General features: G+C 33.7%; 2 protein-coding genes across 2 annotated transcripts; one reads left to right on the forward strand and one right to left on the reverse strand.

Annotated features, from left to right (window-relative positions):
* The first annotated feature begins 3461 nt into the window (after nucleotides 1-3461).
* Nucleotides 3462-8789, forward strand: LOC143535768 (uncharacterized). The gene is made up of 6 exons (XM_077029931.1): nucleotides 3462-3802; nucleotides 5264-5383; nucleotides 5984-6171; nucleotides 6263-6316; nucleotides 6933-7468; nucleotides 8100-8789. Exons 1-6 carry the CDS (start codon nucleotides 3798-3800, stop codon nucleotides 8592-8594), a joined length of 1398 nt encoding a protein of 465 aa, XP_076886046.1. The 5' UTR covers nucleotides 3462-3797; the 3' UTR covers nucleotides 8595-8789.
* A 5554-nt stretch (nucleotides 8790-14343) lies between these two features.
* Nucleotides 14344-18481, reverse strand: LOC143538256 (peroxisome biogenesis protein 2-like). The gene is made up of 8 exons (XM_077031855.1): nucleotides 18199-18481; nucleotides 16953-17066; nucleotides 16696-16849; nucleotides 16441-16577; nucleotides 16230-16330; nucleotides 16024-16141; nucleotides 15762-15928; nucleotides 14344-14558 (listed from the first exon to the last, which is right to left on the reverse strand). The coding sequence occupies exons 1-8, from the start codon at nucleotides 18334-18336 to the stop codon at nucleotides 14447-14449; spliced, it is 1041 nt and encodes a 346-aa protein (XP_076887970.1). The 5' UTR covers nucleotides 18337-18481; the 3' UTR covers nucleotides 14344-14446.
* Nucleotides 18482-18879: the final 398 nt, after the last annotated feature.

Genomic DNA, 18879 nt, shown 5'->3' on the forward strand with positions numbered 1-18879 from the left:
TCGCTACATGTGTAAAGCAGCATATACAAGTGTTTGCACAATTCACACGTCTCTTTAGTTAAAATTGAGATTGTGAAAGAAGTAACATATAACTTTTAGAAGAAATATAAGATAGTGGCAGACAATATTGGAGCACAAGAGATAGGCCCCTAATAAGCTGGGAGCTTGTGTGTTCACTTTTTAATATTATTTATATTTTAAAACATCCAAATTTAATTATGAATTTAAATTATCTATATATTTTTGTAAATTCTGGTAGGTACTATAGTATTGTGGTCCTAGACAGCATTCATGGTGTACCACACAACATCAGTGGGTGGGTTAGTGTCTCCCTTTTAACATCAAAATAGATACCATTTTGATATGTATGTAGATATTTTCTTTTATGTTTGTAATAACAAATACAATCATTTATCTAGTTTTAATTAACTTCATTGACAAGTAATTGACAATAAGCTTGTGTGGAGTATAGGGAGAAAATGTGACCCAGGTTTGGTTCCTGCTCCTAACATTTGGTTTTAGCGGCACCGATGTGATGATGGGAGACTAGGTGACATTCACTAGTTGGATCCTTGAACTAAACGAGTTTTATCTCACCGCATTGTCGTGCCTTCGGGCGAGTGTTCACGGACGTTGGCCTTAGGTGAGGTTTTTCCTCAGATCGAAAGGCGAGTGTATCCCGATGTGATGAATTTAGCCTGTAGCCTAGTTGGAGGATTCGTTGGGCGTTAAAAAAAGGTAATAAGTAATAACGTTTATTTGGGAGGGACTTTTTGGTAATATACGACGAACAATTTTAGTTGGTTATGACGGAGTTCGGTTATGAAAAATTGTGTAACCATAAACTTAAGAGAATGATCGGTTAACTGCCAATTATGAGTCGATTTCAGTTAAGTTCGGTTAAATGTTCAATGTATTTTTTTTTATTTTCTTCTTTGTTCCAATTGAAAATGGTTCAGTTATAGTGTTCCGAGTTCAATATTGAAGTTTCAAAGATGAAATATTCTGGTTACAAGCTTGGTTATTGTATTCTAAGCTCGGTTATAGACAGCTGACCTCAGAATTTAAAGCTATATAATCTAAAAAAACACATTCGATTTCGTTTAATGTCGATTAACAAAGATACATTAATTGTAACCATAATCAGATGATCGATTAATAAGTGGTTATGCTTTGATTTTTGGTCACTACTATTATATACCACCACCACACAAATAAATTCACTTAATATGAAATATCTAAATCTAACACACATGAATGATCAAACATATGTGGACATATGTTATTTATTAATCATATCATAACATATCTTGTACATGTTCATGATGGTAATTTTGCCTCACTTTTCTGCTCTACACTAGTCACCAGCCCTGTTATGAAGTCGTATGTTATTTAGTTTATTATTATGGGGCTGGTTGTTGTATGTGAATGGGCTTTAAAGTCCAACTTAAAGCATCACATCATATTAAAGTCTCACCCTTTTAACACGGTGTTGTTTAAATCCGTTTACCACTCCTTTTAGCATTTGGACCACCATATGTTGAAAATATATATTTGTTATCTAGTAAGTAGTAACATACTGAAGCCTCTCCCTTACCACCCGACATAGTGTGTCGGGCTTTTAAGCCATGTCACATCAGGTTTCACCATTTATAGCCCACAACAACATTCATGGGAATTAAAAATTAACTTTCACTTTTGCATAAGTTTCAATTATTTATATATAAAAATATTTATTGATAAAATACATTATTTCATGTCAACACTCGTGAAGAAACTAAACTAAAGGAGTTCAACATGACATAAGCATAAAATCAATTACAATGTTTCACAATAAGTTTAATAACATATTTACATTTGCATGATGTATCCTAACATGTCCATTTTGACACTATTCTTTCTAAGAATAGCCAACCAATTCAAAAATTTCTAAAATGTCCACTAAAAAACCATCGACAGCCCGTTTTACAAATCCTAGCCGCCTCAATTGTAAGCCATTAAAATCAAACCACCTGTCAATTATTCGTTCAGTTCAACCATTTCTAAACTCATACGACCATGTTTTCAATAACCGTTGTTTAAAAAAAACCAGTAAGAACATAAGGTTTTTTTCAAATAAAAATGGACGAATGGGTTTAAAAATGGTCAGATCCACTAATCTGATTACACATGGTGTGGTTACATGCCATTGAAAACCACGACTAACATAACAATCTAGTCGGTCTAACCAATTTACAGTAAACATTTAAGAAATTTTTGTTTTCTATGGACATTCTAAGAATACGATGGATCAATATATTAAGAACTTTACACGCTTTCGGATGTTCAAAAAGCTCGTGGCTCGCTCAATAAAAGCTCGAATAAAACTAGCTAAAAACATGATTTTAAATAACTTAAGCTGAGTTGACTAATTTTTGTAACCGAGCTGAAATCGACACAAGCTCGGCTTAGCTCGTTAGCTCGATCTCAAGCTCGTTTAACTTCAAAATCGAGTTTGAGCATAGCTGAGCCGCTCATTTAATTTCGAACTCGAGCTCAAAACCACGCCTTAGCTTGACTCGAGCTCAACTCGTGACAACCCTCCCTACCAACAAGTGAGTATCTTTTTTTTTTGAACAACAACTTTCATAACTAAATCAACCAAAACCCTTCCTACCAAGAAGGTAGCAAGGGCTGGAACCACAAACAAGCAAGAACAAAAACTACAACACTATCGATTTCCATCTATTCCAATCTAGACTCAAACTATTCGCCCTATTTTTTATCCATAAGAAACTCAAAACCTTTATGTCTCCAAGCATTTTATCAATCTTTACCGGCTTATTTTCAAAGATGAACTTGTTTCGGGTTACCCATAAACACCAAATAGCAGCCATTACAATAGAATATACCATTTTTCTTTTATGCTCCACCTCTGGAACTTGATTGACAGCCACTAATAGCCCTTGAACGTCTTTGATTTGGGAAGTATGAATGTTACACCACCTACCAATTCTTTGCCACACCACACACGCAACGTAGCATGAAACAAATATATGGTCCACCGACTCCCCCGCCGCTAAACAATTACAACATATATCCGGGCCAAAAAGAATCTTCCTTTTTATCAGATTATCACACGTGGGAAGGCTGTTTTGGATAGCTCGCCAGACGATCGCGTTCACTTTCATCGGCACCCAACTATTCCAATCTAGGATACTGTTCGGACATGGTGGATCAACTCCATATAATAATTTCTTCATTGTTGCCACCGAGAACGAATCTAGTGCCTCACCACCCCAAACCCACTTGTCTTCTCCTCCTTTAAACCTGAAATAATACAGTAAATCAAGAATTTCTATCAGCCTTCTCCTCCCAAACCCAATATCTTCTCCTCCAACAAGTGAGTATCTTCTTGCTAGTTTTTATTTATTAATATTATATTATATATATTCTATCTTTAAAAAATATTGAATATTACCATTTCTATTCTAGGGTAAAAAACAAAACATATAATCAAAACTAACTACTCTCACACGTCACCAATTCATGTTACTTTTTAACCTTTTACTAATCACATGTTTAGCAATTACTACATTAATTTCCACACCACATTTACTCTCACAATATCTTTTTATATCATTTCACACTTATTCTCTCTCTCTAAAACCTAAGGGTTTCTCTCACTACAACATTACCACAATTTCCAAACATCACCCACTCCTTTTCAGCTAAGTATTCATCAAGATCTTTAAAGGGTCTTCATATTATTTGATTCTCTACAAAACCCATCAACAGATTGACTCAATATCCATTTTATGAGGTGGGTTTCATCTTTCTTGATCTCTTTATTATGTATTGTGCTTAAAGATCATATTTTTATGATATATGTATCATTTCTTGATCTATTCTTCACTCTTGTTACCTATAGTTGTGTAATATAACTTTATCTTTGCTTTATTTAGCACTTTGATTATGAATCTTTGGTTAAGTTTATGTGTGCATGTTTTTAGGGTTTCAATTTGTTTCAGGTTGGATTAATTGTGTTATTGTGGTAAAGTTTTGATTTTTATCCATCTTTACTCATCTAAAACAATTAATAATGATTAATATTGATTAAGATCTTGTTATTTTGAATTTGTTAGGTTTTTTATGTTATTATTATGTGTTTCTTGAAGTGGAATTAGGATTTAAGTTTTATTGATATTATGTCTCATTTTGTTTCTAATTTTGATGTGAATATACTTTTGGTAAATCTTTTAGTTAAGTGGATATGACAATGGAGTTTGGTTTCTCCCTACATGTGTTGTCTGAGGGTGTGATTTTATGTAGGGTAACCTAAAAATAAAAAGTTATTTTAATGTTGTATAGTTTGGATTATTTGTCTTGTTGATGTTATGGTGTACTAATTTATAGCTCCTACGTGTCGTGTATGCATTAGTTTTCTACCGTTGATGATTTGATTTAGGTTTTAGTAGATCTAAACCTAGGAACAACGGTGTATAATGAACTACTTACCGACTTAGCGAATGTGAGACATAAGTGATAAGTGTTAGGGTTTAGGTACAGTTTTTGATATTGGATTTTCAACTAGACTTTAGTATAACATTTGTATTTTAGTATTCTATTAGTAGAAACTTTGTTAGGGTATGCATGCACATGCATACTTGCGGGCCGTTTAGGCCCGCCTTATAGTGTTGTTGTATGCGTGTATCATGTTTGATTGTGTTCATTGTTAACCTTAAGGCTGCCCGTAGTGGGCGAGAATATGGGGCTAAATTGGGCGATTTTCATTTTCAACACCGCCCCCGAGCGATAAAGGGGGCGAAATGTGTGTGTGTGTGTGGGATTCTTCTCGCCTCACTTCCTTTTGTTTTTATTATTATTATAATTGTTTGTGTGTGGTATATATATATATATATATATATATATATGGCTACAACACCATTACACCCCAAAAACAAAAACCTACCCTTGCTGACTGGGCGCCACATGGTGCAAAACGCCCCATTTTGTAGCCCCTCCACTACACATAACCTAACAATTAATTTTGCAGTTATAAATCTACAAAGTTGATCATATATACTAACTATGTTAATCATATTTAGCTAAAAAATATATAGGTTTCTAAATGCTTCTAGACTTGTTTGCAATATATATGATATTTGCTGCAATCTATTTAATTGTGACACAATGCGAAAGATTATACGTTGCAAGTTAAATGCAACTATTGATTAAGCATAAATGATTATCAGTTGGTCTGCAATTTTTAAATTTGTAGCAGCTGTTGTGTGACAGATTTTTATACTGGTGCGGGTGATAATCAGCCATCGTTTTCAATGGAGATCAAATTCAACAAAGAAGAAATTACTGAAACAATTATATTCGTCGATTTCTCTATTCGGTATGCTTAAATTTGAGACTAATCAGCATTTTTCTTCTAAGTCTACACTATAAAGTTCATTTAATTTAATTTTCTACTTAATTTGGAGGGTTTTTTTTTGGTTTGGGGGGGGGGGGGGGGGGTTGGATGACGGGTCAAAACAGGTTCCGGCCAAAATGGAGTCTAGCTGATCGAAATGTTATATATATATATATAATATACCAAAATAGGTTCCCTGTTATATATTTTTTATGGTGGACGGTGTCAGTGGAGGTGGCGGCAGAGGCGGCAGTGGTCGTCAGTGGTGGCTGCAGTGGCGGTGGGGTGGCGGCTGTTGTGCCGGTGGTGGAGTGGGATTCCGGTGCAGACGACGAGTAGCTGGTGCTAACCCATTTGGGCACTTTTTAAGTTAAAAATTAGTTTTATAATGGCTGCCCGTTTTGACCAGTTGACTAGACCCAAATTGGCCCGTTAACTAATTTGAAATGACCCAAATAATTTTTATAGATTTTATTTTTAATTTTTTGCCCATATCAGCTCATTTTTTAAATAATGGGTCCTGATTGCCACCGATTAGCTCATCCAACATTTTACTAATGACTGTTTTATTTTTCAATGCAGTGAATATGTAGCCGAAATCCGAAAGAAAGATCCAGAAAAATGCTGGCCTTTTGGATCAATGCGTGATCCCAACAACAAGGTTTCATTTTTATATCAATCACCAGAGTCTACACTTTTGTCTGGTCAAAGTTGGCCCAGTAATATTAATAGTTCAGATGACACAACAGAACTCACAGATGCTCCAAACTGTAAGCAAATGATTAGATTTTACTGCACAATTTTTATATTATTTAATTCTGGTAAACCTTCTCGGTTTTTGACTTTCTGATCTTTTAACAGTATTTAAAGCTGAAAATATTAACGGAAAAGAGGACCGACCCGAAACTACAACTGGTATGCTTTCGTGTTTTCTTATGATCTTAATTAGGGGTGGCAGATGTGACCCATTGGGTTGAATGGGTTGTATTAAAATGCATATAATGGGGCAGAATGGGTCAAACTACAAAAAAAAATGATTGAAACGGGTCAAAACACGTTGACATTTCTCTAGTTTTTTTTTTTTTTTTTTTTTTTTTTTTTGTACGAGAAAAACATAGGAAACCTTTTAGTACTTTTACTTTTTTAGTTTTTGATTTATATTTCGAGTTATGATTTTTTAATTATTTTTTTTGAATTTTTTAATTAGGGGTTTTTGAAATGGGTCAAAATGGGTTGAGATTTCAAAAACCCCTCATTAAAAAATTAAAAAAAAAAAAATTAAAAAATCATAACTCAAAATATAATTCAAAAACTAAAAAAATAAAAGTACTAAAAGGTTTCCTATGTTTTTCTCGTACAAAAAAAAAAACTAGAGAAATGTCAACCCGTTTCAATCATTTTGTTTTTTTAGTTTGACCAATTCTGACCCATTATATACATTTTAATACAGCTCATTCAACCCAATGGGTCACATTTGCCACCCCTAATCTTAATATTTGTAAGAATGTTGAAGTGAATGTTTGTTATGCAGATGTGACTGAATCTTTAGAAATCGATAGTTATAAGGGAAAAGCTGTTTACGGGTCATCAGAGTTGTCTTTCTGCAAGGTTATACACGAAATTAACGTGGATGAAGACGCTAAAACTAGACATAATGAGGCTGCGAATAACATTGAACCTGGAAGAAACAGACCGCGAAGAAAACATAAAAAGTATCGTTTATTAACGGGTATATACAAGGACCCTGTAAGTAAACTTCAGGCCCGTTGTGACAGACCAAAAACAGAAAACGTTAACAGGAGATTCGGAGCAGAAATCGAAGACGAGTCGGATGATGATGTCACTTTGGCTGCGTATTTTAAAAAGCAAAAGGGCGTTGAAATTACTGATTTAACATTAAACAAGAAGAGGAGTCTGACTGCAGTTGACGAGCCAAGTGTTGACTTTGACAAAAAGTCAAATTTTGGATCTGTTGACTCGATTGGAAAGGATTTAAACGCTGGTACCTCGAGAAAGAAATGCAGAACCGATGATGTGAAATCACAAATCATTCCGGACCATAAAAAGGTCACACCGTCAACATTTTTAACATTTTTAATTTATTTTTGTTTTCAAAATCTTATTTATTGATTCGTTTACTACTTCAGGCTTTAATTTATTTAACGCTTCATATTTTATTTACATTGCAAATTCACACAAAAAGATAAAGCAGTTTCATATGTTGTTTTAACTTTTAAATCAATTTAAATTATTTATGCATATATATATTTTCTAAAATTTAAATTATTTATGACATCATCTAGTTTAACAACACGGCCCTACCAGTGGACCGGTAAGACGGCTGGTTCGATGACCTGTCAGTTATGAAAACAGTAAAGTAATTTGTATATAGCATAATGTATATTATTAATTAGTTATTTTTTCATAATATTATATAACTAATTAATATTTTTAAAAAATTTATAATATATATTAAAAATATTATATAAGTGGCAGGCTCGTTTAAGCTCGCGAGAAACGAGCTTAGTTTTAGGCTCGGGCTCGTTTAAGCTCGGCTCGATCGATCTTTTCACGAGCCGATCTCAAGTAGCTCGTGAGCAGCTCAGCTCGTTTGCATCCCTAGTAACTGGGTTGAAATTTCTTTAATTTTTTTTTTACTTTTGATGTGGATTTTTGAATAGTTATTTTATTTTTTCAGGATATTCTGTTACAGTGTAACCAACTTACAGAAGTTAGTAGCAAGGAAGCTACAGAAACCGAAAAAGAAAATGAAGATCCCGAAATGGAGGCCGTGATGCTCTTGGCTCGCCGTTTTAACGACCAAAAACAAATCCTAAACACTCTTGACACACACCCGAGTTGCGCATGCGTCAAGAAAAAGATCCGAGAGCGTACGACACAATCATCTAACACCGCAACAAAACATCGAGTCAAGAAGATTACTAACAAAAAGGTACAAAATCCCTCCGTCACGAAAACATCATCTAAAACCGCAACAAAACATCGAGCCAAGAAGATTACTAAGAAAAAGCTAGAAAACGCTTTTTCTTCGGTTCAAATGAGCATGATGAAGGCTGCTGCTGCAGTAGGGCCGGATGCACAAAACTGTGCGAATTTTGTATGCTCTATCAATAGGAATCCAGCAGATTTCAGCATACCGAACGGTGAAAACACGTTTATGAGAGGAGGTTGAAGTTTAAATTAGAGTGTTTTGCGCGTGTTGTAGAATGGATTTGATGGTTATTTAAGACGCTTTTGTTGGTCTAAAGTTTCGAAACGTTGTGTTACTATACTAGTTGTCAAAGAAAACATGAAATATATGAAAAGTTCGACAATGGTTACGAATCTTGAAACTCGGTTTAATAATAATGGCAGAAGTAGGGGTGTGCAAGAAACCGAAAAAACCGACAAATCCAAACCGGAAAAACCGAACTGAAACAAGAACCGATGGTTTGGCTTTATGTTTTTGTAAAAACCGAACTAACGGTTTGATTTTGGTTTTGTATGTATTAAAAACTGAAAAAACCGAAAAATCCAAACCGGAAAAACCGAACCGAAATAATAAGTCAATAACCGACGGTTTGGTTTTATGTTTTTGTAAAAACCGAACTAACGGTTTGATTTTGGTTTTGTATGTATTAAAAACCGAAAAATCCGAACCGAACCAAATTTTAAGATTTTTATTTTTTATTTTAAATAAAAAATAATTTATAAGAGTTTAATAAATATGTATACTCTTGGCCAAATGTATGATAGTCTATTAGTTAACAATTAACAAAATTATCTATACTTAAATTTATTATTTCCGGCCTAAAATTTTCAAGCTCAAGTGGCAAAAACCGAAATAATCGAAACCGAACCGAAACCAAAACAAAAATTGAAACCAAAAAAACCAAAACTGAACGGTTTCAAAATTCCAAAAAACCAAAGTTTTGGTTTTCGGTTTGGTTTTAACAGTATATTTATCCAACGAAGCACAACGAAAGTGTGAGCAAGAGTACCCCTACTGACCGCATTTAAAATCTATAGACGAGTCAATGTAAGATACTACAAGGTACCGAATCCTCTTAAAGCACTCCTGAATATCGAGAAAGTTGTTGTTCATGAGAGAAAAGAGTAGATAAGGGTCGATAGTGACTGAAACCCGTTCGATGTAATATATCTCGTAAGTTGCTATGTTGTGACAAACGAAAAATGTCATCTAAGAATGTGGCCTAAAGTGTATTGTGATTTCTCATTTGTAATTCAGCTAAATCCTAATCACCTAAATAGTTTCGTAACACAAATAAGAGCATGTTTGGGATTGAGTTTGAGAAATGCTTATTAGCTTTTTCAGAAAGGAAAAAATATGAAGATTTTGAAATGGAGGCCGTGATGCTCTTGGCTCGCCATTTTAACGAACAAAAACAAATCCTACACAACTTGAGACACACCCGACTTGTGGTTGTGTCAAAAAAGGATCCAAGACCATATATCATACGACACAATGCGGCAACAAACCTGTCACCAAAACATCATCTAAAACTACAACAAAACGTCGAGTCAAGAAAATTAAAAGTCACGTTAAAATGAGCATTATGAAAGCTGCTTGAGTAAAAGACGGGATGGTTAAATTAAGTTAATGAGACGAGGTTGAAGTGTACGTTGAGTGTTTTTCGTGTGTTGTATAACGTATTCGATGGTTATTTAAGACGATTTTGTTGGTCCAATGTTTAGGATGGTTATTTAACCGTTGAACTTGCTACAAATCTTCAAAACTCTGATTATTTAGCAAAATTATAATAAATGTAACAGATGTTTTTGATGTAATGTATATAGTCTTAGTCTTCTAAATAAAAATTGTGTGACAATGAGCTTATTATGGAATGTAATTTTGTAGAGTTATTATAGATGATAATATTATTTCATATAAGTCGATAAAAAATGGGACATCAAGATTATTTATCTATTGAATAATAGAAATTATCTTCACATATTAATCATGAAACACCCATTACAAAATAGAAATATTTTGAATATTTTGATAATATCACTTCAAATTAATCAAGATTATTTACCTATTTAATAATAGGTAAATATATTTTCTCAATTACGTGAATGTAACATTTATTTATGAAACACCCAATATAATATAATAAAATAAAATAAGCCGGCAGATGAAAAATGAAATCACCGGGAAAATTAGTATACATATTTTGTTAGTTGTTTTTGTTCTGGTTGATCTGTTGTCACAAAGGTTATGAACCGAAGTGGTAACTACAGTTTTGGAAACAACAAAATAATTTGTCCAGATTGGGTTGGTGGGTCAGACTAATAGGCTTACTGGTTTGGTGTTTAATAGTTCGGTTTTGACGGTTTGTCAGCTTGAACTGATTTTTTATTTATTTTTTTTGAAGTCGTTAGTTTGTTAACATTTTTAAGATGATATATAAGATTCATGATTATATTACCCATCCATAACTGTATATTAAGCTTTTATACTTATTAGCCCTTAAAAATAAATAATAATAATAATAATAATAATAATAATAATAATAATAATAATAATAATAATAATAATAATAATAATAATATGTGTTGTAAGTATGCATAAAAATTATTTTCGGTTTAAGTGATCATGTATTAAGATAGATAAGATAGAGTGAATTTCATATATCTCTTTCTAAACTTCTTAAATTACATATTTCCTTAAAACATAAGTTTTCAATGCATAATATATAATATTTTCAACTCAACTATGATTTGGGAAATATGTACTTTCATAAGTTTAGAAAGGAATATATATTATTGCAATAGATTAAAACACTTTAGAATTTATATGTTATAAAAATATTCGGTTATCTTAGGTGATAAGATGAGTACTCTCAAGATAAAAAAATATTATATCTTGCCTTTAAAACAGATGGAGAGTTTATTGAGTGATATCTCAAAAAAGAAAAAAACAAATTCTTACATATTGAGTATACTTTCAAAATAAAATAAAAAATTTCCTTTGAAACAGAAAGAGTAAGTTTATTGAGTGATATCTCAAAAAAATTCTTACATATTTTTACAAAAAGTAAAAAATAAAAAAAGATTGCGACTCTTGGCATTACAAGTAATATTATGACTCCAAGATTAATAATGTAGTTTACAAAATACCGGTTTTGCAATTCAAAATGAGCTAACGGCACAACATGTTGCCTGCTTGCCTTCTATTTCGATGCAAGTTAAAAACACATTATTATCTAAGCAAATTAATAGAACTATAGTTAAAAAAAGGTAATATTTAAGGGATTTTTATCACTCAAAAAAATTCTTACATATTTTTACAAAAAGGTAAAGAAAATATTGTTAGTCTTGGCAATTACAAGTAATATTTAAGTGATCTTTATCACTCAAAAAAAAATTCTTACATATTTTACAAAAAGTAAAAAAAAATATTGTTACTCTTGTCAATTACAAGTAATATTTAAGTAATCTTTATCACTCAAAGAAAAATTCTTGAATTTTTTACAAAAAGTGAAAAAATATTGTGACTCTTGCCAATTTCAAGTAATATTTAAGTGATCTTTTAGTATCATGCAGAAAATACAAAATCATTATAAATAGTATACTTGTTTATTTGTTTTAACATATCAATTTGTGACTGTAATTTCTAGCCTGCAGCTATCATATCTAGTTATCAATATGAAGTTGTTTACAAAAATGTCTGAGGCATGGTTCAAACTCAAATTTAATAAGAAAATGTAAGTATTTATCTTATATTTTTATGTTTTAAGTTTCTTGTTTTGAATATTTTTCTTGTGCAGGAAAATGATCATCAAGGGGACGTTGATGCGAATCGAGACGATAAAGAGCAGACGAAGTTCAATGCAGAAGCATTTCCGGAGTGATATCGCTGAGCTTCTGAGAATCGGACATGATTCCGATGCGTTTGGAAGGGTAAGTATTATAAATTTATATGAGGGTGAGATCCGATACAAATAAAATTAGCATACTAAACATACATATAACTAGAATAATTACAGTTTTGAACTAGAGTAATTATGTTATAAAAAATAAAACAGTGTAATAATAATTACTCTAATTCAAAAGTTATAGTGTAATAATAATTACTCTAATGTTAACATAATTACTCTAGCTATTTGTACACTTTCTCACGATAAGAGTCATTTGTATTTGATCCAAACCCTATTTATATGATTATAAGATTTTAAGTTTTTGGTTCTTATTGTTCGATGAAAACAGGTCGAGAGGCTATATATCGACGAGAATAGATCACTATCGTATGAATATGTTGAACGATATTGCATACTCGTCTCAAACCAAGTTGCAGGAATGAACGACGAGTGCCCACATGAATGCAAGGAAGCGGTCTCATCTTTGATGTATGCAGCTTCAATACTTGGTGATCTGCCAGAACTGCGTGAACTTAGAGGGTTGTTTTCCAAAAGATATGGAAATTCACTTGAATCTTTCGTAAACAAAGAGGTCGGTTCTTGTTAATTGTTAAAACATCTTTAAAAACATGTTTTTCGATATTAAACTGAAAGAAAAAAAAAACATGTCGTGTCTTTCAGTTTATCGATATGTTGAAGCCGGGCTGGCCAACGAAGGAGATGAAAATCCGACTCGTTCAAGAAATTGCTCAAGAACATGGTGTGGAATGGTCCAAAGCTGTCGGTGAAGATCAAGACAACGAAGCTCGTATAACTGACCAGAAGAACGGATGGATGGTTATCGTTCAAGAAACGATAAACAATGATTGGGAAGAAGATGAACCAAATGATGACGATGACAAGAAAAAAGGCTGGATGGTTGTTCAAGAAACGATAAACGATGATAGCAATGATCGTGAAGAAAATAAAGAGAACGAGGATGTTTCGAATGATTATCTAAATGTCGGAAAGTGGGGCGATGAAAAGGATGTAGCGGAACCATTTGTGAAGAACAAACGGTGGAGAAAGACGGGTTCTTTGCCACATGCAAAGCTACATATGATGGAATGTTTGCAGAAGCTGCTGGTGGAGTTGAATGAGAGAGCGGCTAAGTGCCATCTTGATTCGATGGTGAATCCTCGGTCGGGACATGTTCATCCTAAACTACCTAATTATGATGATATTGTAGCTCAGTTTGCAGCAATTAGAGCAAACTCTTAATAAGATTAATAATTGATGTTGGAATATAGGTCTTTCAGCTACTAATAAAAGTTACTATTGTTTAAATGGTGAATAGGCTATATTAGAGGTGCACAAAAAAGTCAGGTCCGGACCCGACCCGGTGTACCCAACCCGGAACCGGTTCCTACCCGTACCCGACCCGCGGGTAGGACCAGGTATAGGATTTCTCTCCGGAGCCGTACCCGGATTCGGTGGAACTCGAACCAGAAATACCCGGTCAAAACCCGAAAAAAGCCCGGAGGAACCGGTCAAATACCTGACTATACCCGGAACCGGTTCCTACCCGAACCCGGTTTGACTTTTGTTGACCATACCCGGAACTAGTCCTACCCGGTTCCGGTTTAAAATGTACCCGATTTTAACCGGTCCTACCCGGTTCCGGTTTAAAATGTACCCGATTTATGCACGTCAAGTCTATATAGCATTTAACTTTTCGACTGTGCTACGGTCAACCCTGGGCCATGTAGTCGGGATTAGGCTTACCACAAAGTCAAAACGTCGGTAATAAAAAAACATTAGGCGTGTAATAAGGATTGATAAAACTAAACACCTAACATAATATGATTCTTCTAATTATGATTTAATGTTTTTTAACTAATGCATAAGTCAAAGAATACAAAACAGACCAGACTCAAGTTTAAACGAGCCGGTTCGGCCCTGCTCAAAATACAAAACGGAGCTGAAACGTGAGCTCGAACACGGCTATTAATGCAATAAAAATTACATTATCACTTTCAAAGTATATGTCCATTAAAACAATTGATTTAATTATTTGATCTGAATTGATTTGTTTTCTTTACATTTCAAAGGAATATTAGTTCCTGATTAAATATAAAACCCATATTGTACCACCAATCTTACAAACTAATGAGTCTTGATAGTGTTAAGGAACAGAACCACCATGCCGTTGCATTGCAACAACGGGCTCACTGCATCTGGAGCACCGGAACGATGGAGTTGCAGCACACCTTGTTCTAAGACAGTAATAACAGTACCTGTCGGTTACAAAACCATTACTATCATCAGCAAAATTGTAACCGTTAACCATTTTAAATCAGCTTAAATAAACATGGTCCAAAACTACGTGAAATGCATTTTTAATGTATAAAACTAGAAGCCATCCGGCTTATTACATCAACTAGAACTACATCGCATGGAAGTGAGAAATGACAACCATGGATTTCATTACTAAAAGTAAATTCCCTCAAACCGCTCGTGGGAATGATACGAACCTAGTAATAACTGACATACTAAAACAAGTAAATTACAAAATTCATCTTAGGTATAGTAAAAATTATTGATATTGTTCCTCTTGAGCTAATTACAGAATGACTTCCTATTTCTAGATCCAGTCCAAATAAAATGACCAAATTATCCTTATCCTCTATGTTTCTTCTTAAATATTTTTGAAAACTCGAATTCATCCCTCGTGTATACAATACAAATTTCAAAGGTCTTTACAGTGAAATCACAAACTAAGAAATGTTTAGCTTAGCTAGAGACGATTAACCTTTATGGTTCTTTGAAATTCAAAAAATTGAAATCCCAACAATGCTGTAAAATATGAACCTGGTAATTTAGGGTTTGAAGTTGGGTTTGAATCAAATACAAATGAAATTAACGTGCTAAACGTGAGAATCAAGTAGAGTAATTATATATACAAGTAGAGTTTTATGTAATTTATCATAAGAGTAATTATGTAATTACTCTATGATATTTATTTATTTATTTTATTTTATTTTTTTTTGTCAAAGTGATATAGATCTTCATATTATAAGGTACAAAACGATTACAATAAAGTGGCAGGCAAACGGGCAACAAGCTGCGCTGCAACCCTCTATGATATAATACATAATTACTCTACTTGACTCTCAGGTTTAGCACGTTAATTTCATTTGTACGTTAACTTTCCCCGTTTGAAGTTATAGAACATAGATTTGGAAATCAGAGATGATATGTGCTGGCAGAATCTCGTTTAAAAGTCTGGGGACAGATTCCAGAGAAAAATAGAAGTGGGAGTGAGGTTTTAAAGAAGTAAGTATAAATTTAATGTAAAAGATTTAAGAAATTTGTGGTAAGAGTGTTCACGGGCACTTTAGAGTTCACGAATTTGAGCTTGGTGATGTTATGAGTATTCTAGTCATTTTACTTGGACAAAGACCAAAAGTACATAGACTGGATAACGAACAAAAGCTGACCTGTGCTGGCAAGGAAGAGCGAGATAGACCGTTGTTGGATTGGTCTGACAAATGGGGCATAGTGTCTCATCTCCACTTGAACCTGAAGATTTATCCTTTGAAAATGGACTCAAAAAATTCTTCATAGAAGACGAATTCAAAAGGGGCAGAAGTAACAGCAACATTTCCTGCAAAACAATAAAAATAAAAAATAAGTATACATTGCACTTCTTTACATGTACTTGAACGGATGATATGACGATCAAATAAGAATAAAGTTTACCGAAAATTCATTCCAAACTAACTGCCGATTCATATACTCGAAACTCACGGCACGGTTCATATGAGGACTTCCATAAACAAGCCTTGCTTTTAAAATCCTCTCAATTAGATTCCTGTACCTGTATTTAACATATAATATAAAAAAATCAGTAAAGAAAGTAAGAAACGAAATGGGATTTAACATATTAGCCTGATCATATAACATACCTTCCTGTGAAAAGAAACACAAGCAAATTAACAAAAGATGCAGCTTTATAAAACCCTTCAACGCGTTGTACTACAAGCCATGCTCGACGCGCTAGTGTCCTCTATTCAGTAAACAAACAACCAAAAAGACGATATTATTAACACATTTCTTCAATTCCATCATTAGAAACCTGCGATTTGAATTAAAGTATAATGACTGAAAGCAAGATACCTGTTCAGAATCACCCCATTGACGAAAAGCAGAAAAGGACTGCAAACGCGTCCAGATATACTGACCACCAACTGTCGCGATACAATAAAATAACTTCTGATAAACAGTAAGCCCAGGTCCCTCTAACCCTGTCCTAACTGTAAGTTAACATTATCAAAAACCGTAAGGTATAGTTTATAGGTGTTACAGTTAAGCTTTACTACTTAACCTAAAGTTTCAAACATAAATGGTATAATTAAAAGTAACAACTCTTACTTTTTCCTCTCGTAAACGTGGCACGCTCATCTCTATATCTCAGATTCATGAGAGCGTTTCCTGGAGTAGGTTTATCAACCCAAATTGAGAACCTCCAGATAAGAAACTCAAGAAAAGCATCAAGTTCTGCTTCATATTGAAATAATAATCCTGGCTAATCCCAAAAAGACAATTGTAGCAAATTAACCTTCAGAAGAAAGCATTTACTGCTTAACTTTAAAATAATGATCATGCATATATATAATTGTGTGATGCACCTTCATTACTGAGAAGACCTTAACCATTTGTTCTTTCAACATGGCTGACATTTCAATATCAAGCCTTCCTGCATCCACCTGGTTAACTCTGGATATTGCAATTGGAATTGCAGACTACAAAGATATAAACAGATGAACCGATTCAATCCAAATTATTGAATTAAGAACGTATTTTATAATCAGTAATCATACTTAGATGATGATATGTAGAAAATTAGTCAAATTGCCAAATTGATTGTTACCTAAATCAAGAAATGTGTTCATGGACTACTCTTAACAGCAATAATATTAAAAACTTGCAAAATCAAACCACAAACAACACCCAGGTAGAGGTGCAAACAAGCCGAGCCACTCGCAAGATACTCAAGATTGGATTTATAAAAGGATCGAAACAAGCCAAGCCTTATCGATCCTGAGCCTCAAATAAAGCTCGTTTAGTTATTGAGCCCGAGCTTGAGCCTTGTATGAGAAGATCGTTTAGGTTCGTCAACCCTTGTGTATTTTTAAGTTTTTAACTCTTTGGGGCTTCTATGTATTAATTTCACACTACATACCCGAGCTCGAGCTGAGCTTTGGCTCGTTTAAAGTACTGCACACACGCTTGACCCAAGCTTAGGCTCGTTTATAGTTTTTTCTCAAAATATATCAACATAATTAAAAACGTATGTAAATTAAGAAATAATAAACGAGCTCGAAACGAGCAAGCTCAAGCTCCCATAAGTCAAAATGAACCGAGCTTGAAAAAAACTCACGAGCCGAGCTTAAGCTTTAAACAACAGCTCGAAATGAGCGAGCTCGAGCTCCAAAAAGTCAAAATGAGCCGAGCTCGAGCTTGACAAAACAACTAATGATCCGAGCTATAGCTTCAGAATAAGAGCTCAAAACGAGCAAGCTCAAGCTCTCATATATCAGAACAAGCCAAGCTTGAGCTTGAGAAAACAACTCACGAGATGAGCCGAGCTCGAGCTTTATTTTAACAGCTCGAAACGAGCCGAGCTCAAGCTCAGCTTGCTTACACCTCTAGTTACAGGTACAATTAACAACCCTAACTTCCATAACCTAAAACCAAAATCAAATTAAACTCACTATGTCATTATACAATCCAAATTAATATATCCTAAACTCATAACCTCAATCTCCATATTCATAATCACATAAACACTACATAACACAGTGCAAACCCTAAATAAAACTCGGACTACAGTCACTATTAATAATAATATTATTAATTAATATAACAAATCACCTGTGGAGACAGAGCGGATGATTGCCAACGAGGCGATAACCGTTCGTAAGCATTAATCCACGCGCCTTCAACCGGCGGAGTACCACCGGACGCCGCCGTCGATGATGATGATGACGTGGAAGCAAGGGTTTCTCTCATCGTCCCGTTTTTGTATAAATATTTTAATTATTAATTAACTAAACAGAAACGGTTAATTTGAGGACCAGACCGTTTGTGGTGGCTTGGATTAACGGACACACTGTGAATCAAATGAGCATGATGATTAAATTAATGAAGGTTTACAGTAGAAGAATCGAATTGAAGCTGCTGCTGCAATTGCAATGAATTGATGATATTATTATTATTATTATTCTTTATTTTTTTAATTTTTATTTTGTTTGGTAAAGGTGAAGCACCCGTCGCCACGAATTTTCTTGTTTCGGTAACTGGTGGTTTATTATTTACAATATCTTTTTATATATTTTTAGTTTTTATACCTTAATTTCATCACAATTCGGTTCAATTAAAAGTCACAATCAAATTAACCAATCGGTTTTCGGTTAACCAGCTTGATTTATTCGGTTAATTTTTTAGTTTGATTAATTTCGGTTAATAATTGGGGTTAATTTTTTTTACTTAAAAATAAAGATATAAATGCATGAAATGGATGAATAAAGTACATGTAATGGTGTTATAAAAATT

This window comes from Bidens hawaiensis, unplaced genomic scaffold (assembly GCF_021521415.1).
Source record: "Bidens hawaiensis isolate Kalapana, Puna unplaced genomic scaffold, B.hawaiensis_p1.1 tig00000780_1, whole genome shotgun sequence".
Classification (NCBI taxonomy): Eukaryota; Viridiplantae; Streptophyta; class Magnoliopsida; order Asterales; family Asteraceae; genus Bidens; species Bidens hawaiensis.